The sequence below is a fragment of the Balaenoptera borealis genome (genome assembly GCF_965194805.1).
Source record: "Balaenoptera borealis genome assembly, contig: HAP1_SCAFFOLD_386, whole genome shotgun sequence".
Lineage (NCBI taxonomy): Eukaryota > Metazoa > Chordata > Mammalia > Artiodactyla > Balaenopteridae > Balaenoptera > Balaenoptera borealis.
Window position 1 is genome coordinate 655628 of NW_028123807.1, and position 17052 is coordinate 672679.

General features: G+C 43.6%; 2 protein-coding genes across 2 annotated transcripts in view; both read left to right on the forward strand.

Annotated features, from left to right (window-relative positions):
* LOC309621391 (uncharacterized protein) overlaps nt 1-7615 on the forward strand; it is a 49446-nt gene extending 41831 nt beyond the window's left edge. The window contains exons 2-5 of the mRNA XM_082408900.1: nt 5238-5390; nt 5575-5679; nt 6242-6337; nt 7343-7615. Of these exons, the coding sequence (XP_082265026.1) occupies nt 5280-5390; nt 5575-5679; nt 6242-6337; nt 7343-7492 (462 nt within the window). The 5' untranslated portion in view covers nt 5238-5279 and the 3' untranslated portion in view covers nt 7493-7615. The remainder of the gene's footprint in view (nt 1-5237; nt 5391-5574; nt 5680-6241; nt 6338-7342) is intronic.
* On the forward strand, nt 506-4991 carry LOC309621392 (myosin-13-like; the record flags this gene model as incomplete). Its single annotated transcript, XM_082408901.1, has 6 exons — nt 506-706; nt 1074-1168; nt 1342-1466; nt 2245-2553; nt 2634-2837; nt 4782-4991. Exons 3-6 carry the CDS (start codon nt 1362-1364, stop codon nt 4989-4991), a joined length of 828 nt encoding a protein of 275 aa, XP_082265027.1. The 5' UTR covers nt 506-706; nt 1074-1168; nt 1342-1361.
* Nucleotides 7616-17052: the final 9437 nt, after the last annotated feature.

A 17052-nucleotide genomic window follows, 5' to 3' on the forward strand; every position in this document is an offset into this window, starting at 1 on the left:
GAGCCTGACAGCTCCCAACTCTCTCCCCATCACAGGTATGTGACAGTCCCCATTGTCTCCACATCACAGGTATGTGACAACCCCTAGCTTTCTCCCCATAACAGTTATGTGACAGCCCCCATCTGTCTCCACGCCACAGGTCCCTGACAGCCCTCAACTCTCTCCCCATCACAGGTATGTGACAGCCCTCAGCTGTGTCCACATCACAGGTATGTGACAGCCCCCATCTGTCTCCCCATTATAGGTATGTAACATGTAACAGCCCCCATCTGTCTCCCCTTCACAGGTGTGTGACCGTCCCCAGCTGTCTCCATATCACAGGTGTGTGACAGCCCCCAGCCCTCTCCCCTTCTCATTTGGGTGACAGCCCTCAGCTCTCTACCCATCACTGGTATGTGACAACCCCAAGCTGTCTCCACATCACAGGTGCGTGACAGCCCCCAGCTCTCTCCCCATCACAGGTAGGTGGCAGACCCCAACTCTCTCCCCATCACAGGTGAGTTACAACCCCCACCTCTCTCCCCATCACCGGTGAGTCACAGCCCCCAGCTGTCTCCCCATCACAGGTATGTGACAGCCCCCAGCTGTCTCCGCACCACAGGTGCCTGACAGCCCCCAACTCTCTCCCCATCACAGGTATGTGACAGCCCCCAGCTGTCTTCCCATCACAGGGGTGTGACAGCCCCCAGCTCTCTCCCTATCACAGGTGTGTGACAGCCCCCCTTCTCTTCTGGCCACCACTCCCCCATTTGGCCACAGCCTCCTCCTTCCCGATGCCCCACAAATTCCTCACATCTATTCACTTTACCCTGGGACCCAAACTTCCCCAATGTAAGGCATAGTCACAGCCAAGCCTTGTTCTCGAGAACAGAGGCTTCGCTGGGCTGCTAAGCTCCGTGCTCTTCTACAGAACATATCTTCCATGGATTCTGTCTCTACATGGCTTTGTGTCCTTGATCCTGTCACTAGATCCCTTAGGATCTCAGACCGCTGTCCTACAAAACTAGACCAGACCCAATGGCCTCTAAAGCCCCTTCTATTTCTGAGACCATGATTCTGTGTTTTCTCCACAGTAGTCTCCCCCGGTCCTCTCTGTGACCCTTTTGTGTACCGTGTGAAGGTTCAGGGTCATACAGGTGTTCTGTTGTTCCTCCCTCTGCATCTTCAGGTGAGGCCACACACCTGTGTCTTGTCGACACCTCCCCCGAAAGGTTTCCCTGTCTTTGTCCTCTCCTATATGAAGGTCATGAATGAATCACCAATCCCCAAATTCCCTGGCAAATGCCGGTGCTATCAGACAGAGCCTGTGAAAACAGCCTAAATCAAGCCTGTGCTTTGCAGAAGAGATTTCCGACTTAACCATGCAGATTGCGGAAATGAGCAAGAATCTTCAGGAATTGGAGAAGACCAGGAAGCAAGTGCAGCAAGAAAAGTCAGACCTCCAGGCTGCCCTGGAAGAGGTGGAGGCACGTGTCTGAGATGTGAAGGAGGGCGGGGCGCTGAGGAAGGGGACTAGACCACCCCCAGGGGCCCTTCCTGCAGGAGGCACTGGGGCTCCAATGGGAAGAATCCAGCCCCACCCCCGCCCTGGGGGTGGACCAGCTGCTCTCTGCTGCCTCGCCTCATGAGTGTTCTCTAGTCCATCGTATTTCTCCTATTGAATAAATAAACTTGTTCATTATGTCCTCAACGTCTTCCTCTCAGAAAGCAAGAACTCAATCACCAAACATCCTGAGAGCCAGCTCAGAATCCCTTAGTTTTAACAGAGAGTTATACACGGTCATCTTTGGCTGCTGGGAATTCTGTGTGGTCCAAAGAGTGCAGGATCCTGATGCTATCACCAGCTGTGGCCAGTGAGGGGCGGATGCTTAAGAGGGTCTAGGGAAATTTGCCCTATGCAGGATAACAGGAGAGCAATTCCTCTGTCTTTCTCTGTCTTTCTTGAGCATAGGTTGGCTCCTGACTTATGGTCACTATTTAAAAAGACACAGTAATCAAAATTTTTACTAATTGAAAACGATGCTCTGTCCTTCTCAAGACATAAGATTGTTAACAACAAAGCTTCAGTTCTAGTTTCATTACTAGTAACAATTTGGGAGCAAACTGTTTGACCTTTTTGAGTACTGTTCTATTTATTTGTAAAATGAGCCTAATAATACCCTTTTTATCCTAATGGGGATGAAAAACCTCATTCAAGAAGGTGGCTGCCCCCGGCAATCCCAATCACTCCTTTACTTTTATCAGGGTTCCTTGAAGCATGAAGAGGGCAAGATTTTGCGTGTCCAGCTAGAGTTGAACCAGCTGAAATCTGAGCTTCACCGCAAGATCACTGAGAAGGAAGAAGAAATCGAGCAGCTGAAAAGAAAGAGCCAGCGGGCAGCAAAGGCCATGCAAAGCGTGCTGGATGCTGAGATCTGGAGCCGGAATGTTGCTCTGAGGCTGAAGAAGAAGATGGAGAGAGACCTCAGTGAGATGGAGATTCAGCTGGGCCACTCCAACCGCCAGGTGGCAGAGACCCAGAAATACCTGTGCTCAGTCCAGAGCCAGCTCAAGGTGAGTGCACGGCCCCTGGAGGACCTGGCGGGACCTCAGCCTGCCCTGGGCTCCGGTCTCACCCCTGGTTTCTCGTGAAGGGCTCCCAGCTGCATCTGGATGACGCCCTGAGGAGCAGCGAGGACCTCAAGGAGCAGCTGGCCCTCGTGGAGCGCAGGAATGGCCTCTCGCTGGAGGAGCAGGAGGAGAGGAAGGTGGTCCTGTCGCGGATGGAGCGCACCCGCAAGCTGGCGGAGCACGAGCTGCTGGAGGCCAGCGACCGCGTGCAGCTCCTTCACTCCCACGTGTGTCCGTCCTCACTCCACTCTGGGTCCACCCTGGAGGCAGGCAGGACCCAGGCTTGATGGAGAGGAGTTCCCACCGCTCCTTCCAGGCTAGTGGTCAAGACAAACTTTCATTAGGCCTAGTTCTTGGAATAACTTGGTCTCTAGATGGACAGATTGCTGAGCTTTCTTTTATCTGAAGATAAAAGATCATGGGGAAATCAGAGCAAGGCATGACAAATTATTGCATAAAAGGGCTGGAAAAGGCTTCACAGAGGCAGTAACATTTAAGCTGCAAGCTTAGAAAATTAGGATTGTCTTTTGAAATAATTACTTTTAGGAAAGTTCAAGAATTCCTTGTTTCATTTCTTATTTTTTTGGACCACACCACATGGCATACAGGATCTTAGTTCCCCAACCAGAGATCGAACCCGCGCCCTGCGCAGTGGAAACACAAAGCCCTAATCACTGGACTGCCAGGGAATTCCCCCAAAATTCCTTGCTTTAAAAACTATTTTTTGAATTAGCCAAAAAACTAGAAAAATACCAACCATATTGTTAGCATTTTGGGATCTCCTATTCTAGGCTCTTGTTTCTATACATAAATATGATATTTTTTGTAAACGTGATCAATACTTTTGCAACTTTTTTTCATTTAACAACGTGTTGTGAACATATTTCTATATTTTAAAACAGTTTTCTATGATACAGTTTTTTAATGGCAGAAAAGCAGTCCATTTTAGTTGTGTATTATGGCACATTTATTTAATCAGTCTTCTACGGTTGGATATTTTTAGACTGTTCCCAATAAAAATTTTTATGATTAGAAGATTGTATGACTAACTTCTTCATAACTAAATTTTCACATATATCCATGATTACTATTTCCTTCATATTCCTAAAAGTAAGTAAATTCCTGGAAGTATATATTCATGGTCAAAACAGCAAAGACATTTATGATATGTTGTAAATTGGTCTTTAACAAAGTTGTCCCAATTTTTACTCCCATGGGGAAAATAAGTGAGAGTGCTTAGCTATTATTTTTTTTAATCTTCACCGATTTTATGGTTGAAAATGCCTCATTTTAAAAATTCTTATTTCTTTGATTACTAATGAGGTGGAACATTTTGTCGTATTTGTTGGCTATTTGTATTTCTTCTGGTGTGTCTTAGCTATTTGTACTTTTGCCCTTTTTTCTTAATGATTTGTCTTTTTTACATATTAAGGAAGGAACTATTTTTTCAGTAATGCACATTGCAAATGTTTCCTCGTTTGTCATCATCCTAACAACTCTGTACAATGTTTTTTTTTGTTTTGTTTTGTTTTTTAAAGATTTATTTACTTATTTATTTACTTATTTATTTATGGCTGTGTTGGGTCTCCGTTTCTGTGCGAGGGCTTTCCCTAGTTGCGGCAAGTGGGGGCCACTCTTCATCGCGGTGCACGGGCCTCTCACTATCGCGGCCTCTCTTGTTGCGGAGCACAGGCTCCAGACGCGCAGGCTCAGCAGTTGTAGTTCACGGGCCCAGCCGCTCCGCGGCATGTGGGATCTTCCCAGGCCAGGGATCGAACCCGTGTCCCCTGCATTGGCAGGCAGACTCTCAACCACTGCGCCACCAGGGAAGCCCTGTACAATGTTTTGATCATGAGAATTATTTTTCATTTCACATAGTTACGTCAACCATTTCCTTGTTCCAGCACCTTTAACTAAATAATTTATCCTTCCTCAAATATTTAAATGTCCACATTTATCATTTACTCAATTCTTTTATGTACAATTCTCGGGCCTGTTTTGGGATATCTGTCTATCAAAAAGGAAAGTCTTTTTAATTTTTTTTCACCTGTGTGAAAAATAAGAAATGGAGCGTTCTCGAGCTTGACTTCTTTCCCCACCCAACCCTCTCCCTTCCAATCGTTGTAAGTGTCCAAATGTAGCCCGAACCTCTTATCTAATTTTTCTTGTAGAACACGTGCCTGATAAATACCAAGAAAAAACTGGAAGCTGACATAGCCCAATGCCAGGCAGAGGTGGAGAAGTCTATCCAGGAGTCCAAAAATACAGAGGAGAAGGCCAAGAAGGATGTCACGGATGTGCGCTCCATTCTTTCTTATCAGAGATGCTGTCTGGAGATAAGAAAGGGGCTTCTACGCCGCCCCTTTGGGACCTGCAAGTAAGTTTCCTCTCCTCACCCCTGCATTCAGTCAGTGGTGGCTTCCCGGAGAGACGGAAGAAGACGGAGCCTCAGCAGAGGCAAAGTGGGAGGGGAACCATGCAGCATCAGCGGTGGCTGCGGCAAGGAGGAAAGCATCAGCGTGCCTAGTACCAGCCTCACAGCACCCTCCGTGTGCCCGCATAGGAGGGGTGGGTGGCCCACTGCTGCCTCTTGTGAACTTAACCAGGTGGCCATGATGGCCGAGGAGCTGACAGAGAAGGAGCAGGACACCAGCGCCCACCTGGAGCGGATGAAGAAGAACCTGGAGCAGACGGTGAAGGACCTGCAGCACCGCCTGGACGAGGCTGAGCAGCTGGCCCTGAAGGGTGGCAAGAAGCACATCCAGAAGCTGGAGGCCAGGGTGGGTCTCTCAATCTCTCTGAATCCGGAAAGTGAAAACGGCACTCCCCGATCCTTCTCTCTTCTTGTATATTGACTCCCATCCTTATCCTGTGGCTGGGGACAGCCACCCAATATCGTCAGTAGGTCCTGAGTTAATTAACATCCCCCAAGACTGACTATATAAGTATCTTTCTTGATTGTAGGTACGTGAGCTTGAAGGAGAGGTTGAAAGTGAGCAGAAACGTAATACTGAGGCTGTTAAAGGTTTGCGGAAACACGAGAGAAGAGTAAAGGAACTCACCTACCAGGTAAGGGGAAGAGCTTTCTAGAATATCCAGACTTCCTGCACAAAGGGAAATTGAAAGCCTGGTGACTATGTGGTACTCACAAATAGCTACATGTTAACTCGATATACATAAGGGGCAAATGACACAATCACCTATCACAGACCCTTTCCTAAGCTAGGAAAATCAGGAAGGCCTTTAGAAAATCGTGTAAGTGAGGAAAGAATACAGGTTTCAAAGACAGATAAACTGGTATTAGTCCTAGTTTGGCCTCTTACTTTTTAAACTCGGATAGGTTACCTAACACTCTCAACCTTAATTCATCACCTGTAAAATAGAATAAAAACATCTACTCACCAGAGTAGGGAGGTAAGGATTAGAGACATGTATATAACTCTCCAATATAGTGCCTGCACACAGTGGACATTTAACAAGAGTGGCTACTGTTAATACTATGAAGGAAGCCTCAGAGTTGACCACATTTACCCCAGGCCCACCTGCCATCATATCAAAGTGATTTACTTCACCACCTGTAGTGGGTTTATTTTGTTGGATTCAATGCAGACCATATTTTTCAAACTTCCAGACTGAGGAAGACCGCAAGAATGTTCTCAGGCTGCAAGACCTGGTAGATAAATTACAGGCAAAGGTGAAATCATACAAGAGACAAGCTGAGGAGGCTGTAAGTATCTTTAAGCCCTTGAGGGAAGAAGAAAACGTCTTTGGGGGTAGAAAGTATATTAAGAGAATGTGTTAATGAGAAAGAAAGAGACCAAGTAAGAATATGTCATTCTTATTCTAAGAGAGATGATATAAATATGAATTTACCCCCAAATCCTAATTATAGAATAAGACCTCAAGACGAGATATTTTTATTATTAAGCAATTTGTAGGGGTTGGGGGAAAAAAAGAAAATTCCAAATAACCCACCTTACTTGATAGCTGCAAAGAATATCCAGCAGAAAATCTAACACCATGATAAATATTCCTCTCCCTCTAGAAATGCACAAAATCAATTGTTCCCAAAAGCCAAACAGAAATCTTTTACCCCAGCTGACTCCTTCCCTTACTACCACTGTCATCAGCAGGGACTTATCCCTGCACATTCGCTGTAGCAAATTAGGATGTGTTGGAAGATTCTCCAGCTTCACTTTTCCTGGTTGTTCCCCACTCTTCCAGACACAATGTAGTGGGTAAGAGGTAAGAAAAGGGAACACGAAAGGGAGAGGCACGAATGGTAGTAAGTGCAACCAACAAAGGGCATACTTTCTTCCTATCCCCATCCCCCCACCCGCAGCGTCTCTGTATACCAGAGTCAAAATATATGGCAAAAACACTTCAACTGGGATTTTCCCAAAGTTAGAATTTGACCTTACATTTACTGTCTAACCTCTGTGAGCGAGCGCACGTGGGTCTCTTCCTCCTTTCCACTCAGTCCATACATCGTAAATAGACTTCACGTATACATGGGTTTGACATAATGAGCTCGTCTCTTCCATTTCAAAACTATTTCTTCTTTCATTCTTCAGAGTAAAAAATGTAACTGAAGTTACAAGTTCTGTCTGGATTTGAAATCAGATATGACAAACAAACCGTAAGAAGGAAATATCTGAGTTGAGGAAATAATCCTGTTTGTGACAAGTGCAATGAGAACCACAAAGTCTAACTCTCACAACTTTATTCTTAGGAGGAACAATCCAATGCTAATCTTGCCAAATTCCGCAAGCTCCAGCACGAGCTGGAGGAGGCCAAGGAACGGGCTGACATTGCCGAGTCCCAGGTCAACAAGCTGCGGGTGAAGAGCCGGGAGATTCCCACACAAGTCAGTGCAGAGTGAACACATCTGCCTGATGCTGCCAAGGGGCTGAAGAAATGCACAAAATGTGCTATTTTGGGTCACTTGCTTTGTGATGTTTTTCTCCTCATGTTGAATAAATAAAAACTACAGTGAACTGATAAACTGAACCAGACTCATTTACTTCCAAAATTACTTATTCTCAAACACAGTCCTCACCTAGCTATTATTATTCTAACATTATATATGGCTTTGTGGAACATTCAATATCTGTACCTCCCTCACCACCCCACATCCCCGTTCCCATCTCCAGCTCCACCACACACACACACTATTATCTTTTACTGGACTTAATTTTATTAAGTCTCTCTAGATTGTTACAACTTACTAAGGAAACCACTCACTGAGGTTACGCCTTCAGACAGGACACACTCATGCACCCACTCCACGGGTGGTTACTGAGCATCTACTATGCGCCGGGCCCTGCTCTCAGTACTATGGGAATAGCAGTGAACAAAGCATAGTTCCCTCCCTCTGGGAACTTATATTCTGCAAGGAAAGAAAGGCAGTCAACAAATAAGAAGCTGTGTCTACTATATTTAAAATAGATAATCAACAAGAACCTAGTGTATAGCACAGGGAACTCGGCTCAGTATTCTCTAATAACCTAAACGGGAAAAGAATTTGAAAAAGAATGGATACTTGTATGGGTATAAGTGAATCACTCTGCTGTACACCTGTAACTAACACATCATTGTTAATCAACTATACTCCAACATAAAATTTTTGTAAAAAGATCTACAAAAAAAATAAGCTGCGTAACGTGTCAGGTAAGTGCTCATGAGAAATAAAAAAAGTAAGAGGGAGGCAGTTAGTACTATGTAGAGAGGAGTCAAGCAAGGCCTCTCTAAGAAAAACACATTTGAGCTGAGACCTGAAGGAAGCAAGAGTATTCCAGGCAGAGGGAACAAAAGAAAATGCAAAGGCCCTGAGGCAGGGGCAGTTTGGCATGTCCCAGGGACAGGAAGGAGGCCAGCAGGGCTACAGGAGAATGAGCAAGATAGTTACGGCATAAGAAAGGAACCTGGGACCCCAGGGATCATGTAGGGCTTCAGGGCCACCTGAGGACTTTTTTCTTCAGTCAGAGTGAGATGGGAAGTCTTTGAAGTGTTTTGAGCAGAGGAGTGATATTAACACACATTCTAAAAGAATCACTCTGGGGACTTCCCTGGTGGCGCAGTGGTTGAGAATCTGCCTGCCAATGCAGGGGACACGGGTTCGAGCCCTGGTCCTGGAAGATCCCACATGCCACGGAGCAACTAAGCCCATGCACCACAACTACTAAGCCTGTGCACTAGAGCCTGCAAGCCACAACTACTGAGCCTGCATGCTGCAACTACTGAAGCCCTCACACCTAGAGCCCGTGCTCTGCAACAAGAGAAGCCACCGCAATGAGAAGCCTCTGCACCGCAAGGGAGAGTAGCCCCCTCTCGCCGCAACTAGAGAAAGCCCGTGCGCAGCAAAGAAGACCCAACACAGCCAAAATGAATAAATAAATAAGTCTTTAAAAAAAAAAAAAAAGAATCACTCTGCTGCATTGAGAATACACTGAAGGGGGCAGAGGTCAAAACTGTGAGACCAGTTAGGAGCCTACTGCAAAATAAAAGATAAAAAGTGACAGTGGCTTAGACCAGAGAGATAGGCACTGGGAGATGACGAGAAGCAGATGGATTCTAGATGTACTGTGAAGGTAGCGCACATAGGGTTTTCTGACAGATTGGATGGATGAGTGGGTGAGAGAGAGAGAGAGAGAGAGAGAGAGAAAGGACTTATGAAAAGAGGAAGAATAAAACAAGAAAGATGTAGTGCAGTATAAACATGAGGAGTTTGGTATCTAGAAAGAGAGGAAGCAGTAGAACAAAAATGCAATCTAGACAAAAATTGTACTTTATGCACTCCTGTCCCTCTTCCACCTTCTACCATCCACACTCCCTTGCCTCTCAACCCCTATCAGCCTCACTCCTTTACAGTATAAACTGCACAGGCCTCAATCGCAAAAATGTCTAAAATTAATAACAGTTTAAAACAAAAAAATTCAAAATACTCTCCTAAATTAAATTTGGATCAAAGAGGAAACCAAAAGTAGAATCACAAAAACTTCTAGAAGTAAACATAAGAGTAAATCTTTGTGACCTTGGTTTACACAAAGATTTCTTAGATGCCAACACCAAAAGCACAAGCCATGAGAGAAAAAATTGATAAACTGCATTTCATCAAAATTCAGTTTCTGCACTTTGAAAAACACTGTTAAACAGAATGAAAGGACAAGCCACCGACTGAGAAAAAGTATTTGCAAATTATACCCCTGATAAAGGACTTGTGTCCAGAATACATACAGAAATCTATATCTTCACTAAAAAGAAAACAAATCACCCAATTTTTAAAGAGCCAAAAGATTTAAACAAACATTTCACCAAAGAAGATATACACAGAGCACATGAATAATGCTCATCATGAATCATTAGGGGACTAATAATTAAAACATAATGAGATATCACAACACACCTATTACAATGACTAAAAGTCCAAGTGTTGGCCAAGAGGTGGAGGTACTGGACCTCTCACACCAGCTAGTGGTCATGTAACACAGCATAACCATTTTGGAAAATAGTTTGGCAGCCTCTTAAAAAGTTAAGAAATTACCCATTTGTTCCAGTCGTTCCACTTCTAGGTATTTACTCAAGAGAAATGAAAACGTATGTCCACACAAATATTCACAGCATATTTATCTGTAATAGCCCCAAACTGAAAACCACCCAAATGGCCATTAACAGGTGAATGGATAAACACATTGTGGTAAATCCATATAATGTAATACTACAAAATGATAAAAAATAAACTATTGGGCTTCCCTGGTGGCGCAGTGGTTAAGAATCCGCCTGCCAATGTAGGGGACACGGGTTCGAGCCCTGGTCCAGGAAGATCCCACATGCCGTGGAGCAACTAAGTCCATGCACCGCAACTACTGAGCCTGCGCTCTAGAGCCCGAGAGCCACAACTACTGAAGCCCACGCACCTAGAGCCCGTGCTCCACAACAAGAGAAGCCACCGCAATGAGAAGCCCGCACACCGCAACAAAGAGTAGCCTCAGCTCGCCGCAACCAGAGAAAAGCCCACCCACGGCAACGAAGACCAAACGCAGCCAGAAACAATAAATAAATAAAATAATAAAATAAATAAATTTTTTTTAAAAAATGATAAAAATAAACTATTAACACACACAAAAACATGGATGGATCTCAAAATAATAATGCTGATGGAAAGTAGCCAGACCAAAAAAGTGTAGACTCTATTATTCCATTTATATAAAATTCTAGGGGAAAAAAATGAATCTATAGTGACTGAAAGCTGACTAGTGGTTGCCTAGGGATAGAGAGGCAGGATTTATGGGAGGCACAGAAGGACAGTAGGATGTATTACAAAGGACCAGGAGGAAACTTTGCGGGTGATGGACATGTTCATTATCTTGATTCAGATGATGGTGTCACAGTGTATACATATGTCGAGACTCTTTAAATATGTACAGTTCGTTATACATCAATTATATCCCCATAAAGCTGTTAAAATTTTTCATTGGGGGAAATACTACAATTATAGTGCTTTGGGAAAATAATAATTAGGATACTGTATGTCCAACTTTAAAGCCAGAGTTATAATTTTTGATAGGAATTACATTAAATCTATTTACCAGTTTGGGGAAAATTAGCTTACTTACTATGTTGAGTCTTCCAATTCGTGAATAAAGTATGTTTTTCCATTTATTCAGATCCTCTTCAATTTCTGTCTTCCTTGTTTTACAGTTTCCAGCATACAAGTCCTGTACATGTTTTGTTAGATTTACACCTAAATTCTTCTTTTTCTTTCTTTTTGTTTTTAAGTAATTGTAAATTGTATTGTACTTCTTGTTTTTGTTTTTGTTTTTTTGGCTGCATTGGGCCTTTGTTGCCGCACGCAGGCTTTCTCTAGTTGCAGCGAGCGGGGGCTACGCTTCATTGCGATGCGCAGGCTTCTCACCGCGGTGGCTTCTCTTGTTGTGGAGCACGGGCTCTAGGCACACGGGCTTCAGTAGTTGTGGCTCTCGGGCTCTAGAGCATAGGCTCAGTTGTTGTGGTGCACGACCTGAGTTGCTCCATGGCGTGTGGGATCTTCCCGGACCAGGGATCAAACCTGTGTCCCCTGCATTGGCCGGCAGATTTTTAACCACTGCGCCACCAGGGAAGTCCCTGTATTTCTAATTTTGGTGTCCACATGTTCACTGCTAGCATACAGCCTAAAGAAATACAACTGATTTTTGTATGTTTATGTTATACCCTGAAACCCTACTGAACTCACTTCATAGTTCTGAGTTTGGGGGGAAATTCTTTGGGATTTTCTACATCAACAATCATGTACCTCAGAAAACAACCACTTAAGGTGAATCGAAATTAATTAAAATGAAGTCCAAAATTACACAGTAAATTGTGGGGAAAAAGTCTGATTGGGATTTTATCATAAAAATCAAGCCAGAACTACTGAAATAAATTTATTTTCTCTTATACTTCACAAGATTTACGTTACAACTGCATCTCTGTTAATTCTTAGAACAAAGAATGAATCAATGTTGGAGTTGGGAGGAAAGGAACATCCTTCTCACAATCTTGTATGATGTGGCACCCTTTATGTTTAACTTTTGCAATGCAATCATAAAGAATGTCCTTTTTTGCAAAAACTGTATGATGTCTTCATTGATATTTTAAGGGTCTTCCTAATCCTTTGATCCTAAACTCACTCCCTTGAAGCACTTATTGGATCATCATTGTCCATGTTCAGAGTTTTATAATTATTAACTAGTTCAGTGCTGCTGCATCACCCTGGCCAGTGGCTTTGCAAAATTCAAGCAGGTTTCTAATACCACTTTCATCAACTTCATTAAATTCTGAAAATTTTGCAGTATTTGCCATTTTATTTTGCAGTCATGTTGCACTATTGCATATTTACAACACCTGATAATCAGTATGCTCATGTACTAGGGAATAACAAAACTGACTCCATATCAGATCTGTTTCTTTTACTTTAACCTTTGTACTTTGTTTTTGCTACAACTTAATGTTGCCTATAGCCTGAAATATACAGGATAGCCAATTCTCAAGGCTCTGGCCTTTACAGGTGTAACACTTTTCCGTTCATAGAGAGATAAAAAGTTGCAGAACAGAGAATAACGTTTGTCTTGTTGGAGGTTTACAGGAACACCATGACCTGACCTAAGTGGACAGCTACAAGAACAAAGGATTCCGACACCAAGTTTGCAACAGCTAACAACACTCCCTCCCCTTTTAGTATAAAAAAAGCCTGAATTCTACCTCGGGGAAGATGGTTCTAGCCCATCTTACCTGAGGACCCTAGCCCACCATCCTCTCGGTCTGCTGGCTTTCCGAATAAAGTCACTATTCCTTGCCCCAACCACTCGTCTCTCGATTTGTTGACCTGTTGTGCGGCAAGCAATATGAGCTTGGGCTCCGTAACGATCATTAGAGAATACTTATTGTTTTCTTACGCCACATCACTACTGTGGAGACTCTAATAACAGGCATTGTACTACTGCAAACCTTAAAACAGTCATACCCTTTGCCCAGAAAGTCTATTCTATAAATATCATCAAGATATGCATAAACATATGCACACATATGTTTACAGGAATATTTAAAAGAAAAAAAAAAATTAGCGCACCCTAAGTGCCCCAAAATAGAAAACTGAGTAGAGTCATATGATGGAACGATATGTAACTAGTAAAAATCATGATGTAGAAGAAGAGTTAATATCATGGTAAAATTTCCCATAATCTGTTAAGTTGCAAAGGCAGAATACAAAACCATGCTTACAGGCTGATACCCTAATTGTGTATTTGTTTAAAGCACGTGTTTAAAAAAAATAAAACAAAACTGTGTGTGTATTTACAAACATAAAAAAAAGTGTAAAAGGACTTAATCCAAACTCCGGTAGAGATTACTTCTATGCTAAAATCTTAGGAGTGATTTAAATTTTCCCTTCAGTATGTTTGATTATGTTTTTCAATCTTTCTACAATGTGTACCTCACTTTGGGAATTTTTTTAAAGGCTCGTATTTTTTAAATACAATAAATAAAAGGAACGTGCTTCTTAAGAGGACTTCATACCTAATTCTCATCAAAGACATGGGTATAACTGACAAGAGAAAGGTGAAGAGGAGAGGGTCATTTGATGGACGAGACCATTAGCACAACTACTAAAAGCTGTTGCCTTTCAGCCAAGTTTTCCATAAGCATTACCATTCCAGGGCTAACACAGCAGCTGTCGGTGAGCAAACTTAAATTCTGCCTCCTGGCTGTGACAGAGGTTTGGGCACATGTTACATTGACACCAGTGTCCCCAGGCACCTTCACTGCGGACTTAGTCGGTCCCATTTTCCTAAGTGGGAAGCTGAAGAATCAGCTGTGGGCAGATGCAAAGAACCTTACTTCCTTAAGGATGGAATTTACCAGCCTGATTCCTCCATCCTGGCTCCAAGCGCCACCAAGATGCTGCTTCCGGAGCCCACGAGAGAAAAAGAAAGCCTCTTCGCTGATGAAGGAGAAAAACATTCCCCTTGGGGAACACACCCAAAACAGGGCTTTTCTTATATTATAGTAGCCTGACCTTCCCAAGAGGGCGGGCTATTTTCTCAGCTCCTCACAGAAACAACGGCTTATGGCTCTCTCTCGGGGAAACTGAGGTACAACACAGGGGGAGCCCTCAAATTATGAAAAATGTTGTTAAGAGGATGGATGGGAAAGGTGGTATCTTTGGAGCAACAGAATCATATTTTTTTCCGGTATATTCTGAAAAATAATTCTATTGATACCCACAGTTTTTAGTACCCAAAAATGGATTTGGCCCTATATATTACATAAGTACATGTATATGCAATGTAATAAAACGCCTACAAACGTACTGAAAAACTTCAAATGGAATCTGGCGACTTGAGACTTTTCAGAAATTTCCTTGCGGCCCAGTCACGTCAAGAGCCGGGGGTTCGAATTCCCTCGCCACTTCCGGCTTCACACCCTCCCACCACACGCACAGTTAAGCTCTGGAATCGCGGAGCTGACGAGAAACGCCTGCCTCTCTCACAAACTCCAAACGTACACTCACCGGCCAGGGCCCCTCACCGTCTCCAGGCTCGTCCCAACCCTGGCGGAATCACTTCCAGCCTTTCCTTCCCCGGTGGCGCACTCCTCCCATGATGCCCCGGGGCGCACCGGAAGCAACTCCTCACCTCTCTGGGAAATTGAAACTGCCTTTCTTCTCGGTAGTTACCGGCTGTTTCCTTGGAAGTCCACGGCTGCTGATTTTTTCACGTGTTTTCAATACTGTGATCCACCCACCCTCCCCGAACTAGATGGTAAGCTGTTGGAGAGAACCAACTTCTAATCCCCAATGCCTGGAACGGTGTCTTTATAAGCCATTTGCTAAATGAAGAGCAGCTAAACGTTTTGTTTGACAGAGTGAAGCAAAGCTGCGTAGAAAAACAGCAGATAACAGAGCCAACGCTCAGCAGAGAATACGGAAGAATAGCGTTACCTTTATAATAACAGCTGGCATTTAAAACCCTAAATCCTTACCTTAGTTTGCAAGGCTCTAAGCCTCTGGCCCCTAGCCGCTTCTGCCACTTCATTCCTTGCTACTGTATCCCTGGCTCCTTTCATCCCTGCCCTACTGGCCTTTATTCTGTTCCTGTGCAGGCAAGTTCCCCTCCCAGAGCCTTTGCATTTGTTTCCTCTGCCTGGAATACTGTGCCCCCTTGATATTCTCCTGGCTTGCTCTTCCTCAAAGTGCTCAAATATCATCTCTTTAGAGAAACTTATCCTGATTGATCCATTTCAAACCCACACAGCCACTGTTTCCTTATCCTAATTTTCCTTTCCTTCAGAGAATTTATCACTAATTGACATTTGATATCTGTTTGTTTGTTGTCTGTCCCCACATACACACACACTAGAATAGAGTTTCCATGAGGGCAGAGACTTTGCCTGTTCTGTTCCCTAGTGCTTAAAATCTTCCCAGCATGTAGTAAGCCCTCAATGAATGTTTGATGAATAAACAATTGAATACGTGCATGCTCCCTGTTACCGGCTCTGTGCATTACAGCTTCAAAATTAGCAATTCCACATGTGAATTTCATCACCATCCTGGTTTTGTGAGAGATCTCAAGCTGGTTCCATCTAGCCCCATCTTGGTCAAGTTTGAGGATTTTGCCATCATACCCCCAACCACTTTTTGGGTAGGGTGATAAATTTATCTGGGTTTGCCCAGGATTGTCCTGATTTTAAAACTGAAGTCTCAGGAATCTCTTCAATTCCAAGCAAATTAGGAAGGTTGGTCACCCTGCTTTGAGGTATCTAGGCTCCATCTTCCTCGTCTTGTTTTATTGTTGTGAGTGTGTGGAATGAGGGGGTGGGGGGTGGGGGGTGGCGGTGACTTAAGAGTGTTCTGGGCCATCTGGAGAGGAAATTGGCTATATGTAGTGGGTAGAATGGGAGGGCTGGATGGCCAGTAGTGAGGCTGTGGTCAGCTGATGGGCCTTACCAAACAGCAACAAAAAAGAGATGAAAGAACAACATAGAAGATGCTGTCCTGGCTTCCAGAGCCCTCTGGCACAGGCAATGGTTGGTACATTCTCTAGAGAAAGTTCCTGGCTTCTAAGTCTCAGGCTCTGCTGTTGACATGGCCTCACCCACTCCATGTCACTTTCAAAAAGTAGCCTATCATGCATTTATTAACTCAGTTGTCACAAGAACCCCATGAGTTAGGTATTGTTATTATCCCCATTTTACAGATGAAGAAACTGAGGCTCAGAAAAGTAGAATAAGTTGCACAAATTCAAATAGTTTAAATAGTGAAGTCAGGATTTGAACCTCAGTATTCTGACTCTCAAAGTCCACTCTTAGTCACTACATTATCATGCAGCTCTTACCAATGTAAATATGCATTTGGGCTATGCCTAGCCAAGGGCATAAAATCTTTCTTTTTTTTTTAAGGCTATGTTGTTTCATACCCCAACAGTTGAAATTAAAAGTAATTGATCACGCGTTTCTTAGTTCTAATGAGGCTTTAAGCACTGAAGAAACCAACAAAAAAAATACAACTACTAGACAAAAAAGGGCAAATGACATGGACCCTAAGTCTCACAGGCATCAGTCAAGATTATGAGGCCAGATAAGAAAGTCTCCAGTTTACTGGACAGACCTAACTGGTAGAATTTCTTCTCTGAACACAATGTTCCCAGGCCATGCACACACTCTCTCCATGATATTTTCAGAGAAGGATGCCTCGTTTGCGTGTAATTCTGAGAAGCATGTATAATTCTGAGAGCGTTAGTGTCTTAACAGGATCTTGCAAAGCCAGAAACAGCTGTCTTGTAGTGAAAACACAAACTGGACTTGGATTCAAACCAGACATGTTCTAGCTCCCATTCTGCCACTTACTAGCTGTATGACTAGTCACTTAATCTTGCCAAGCCTCAGTTTTCCAACCTGTAAAACTGATAA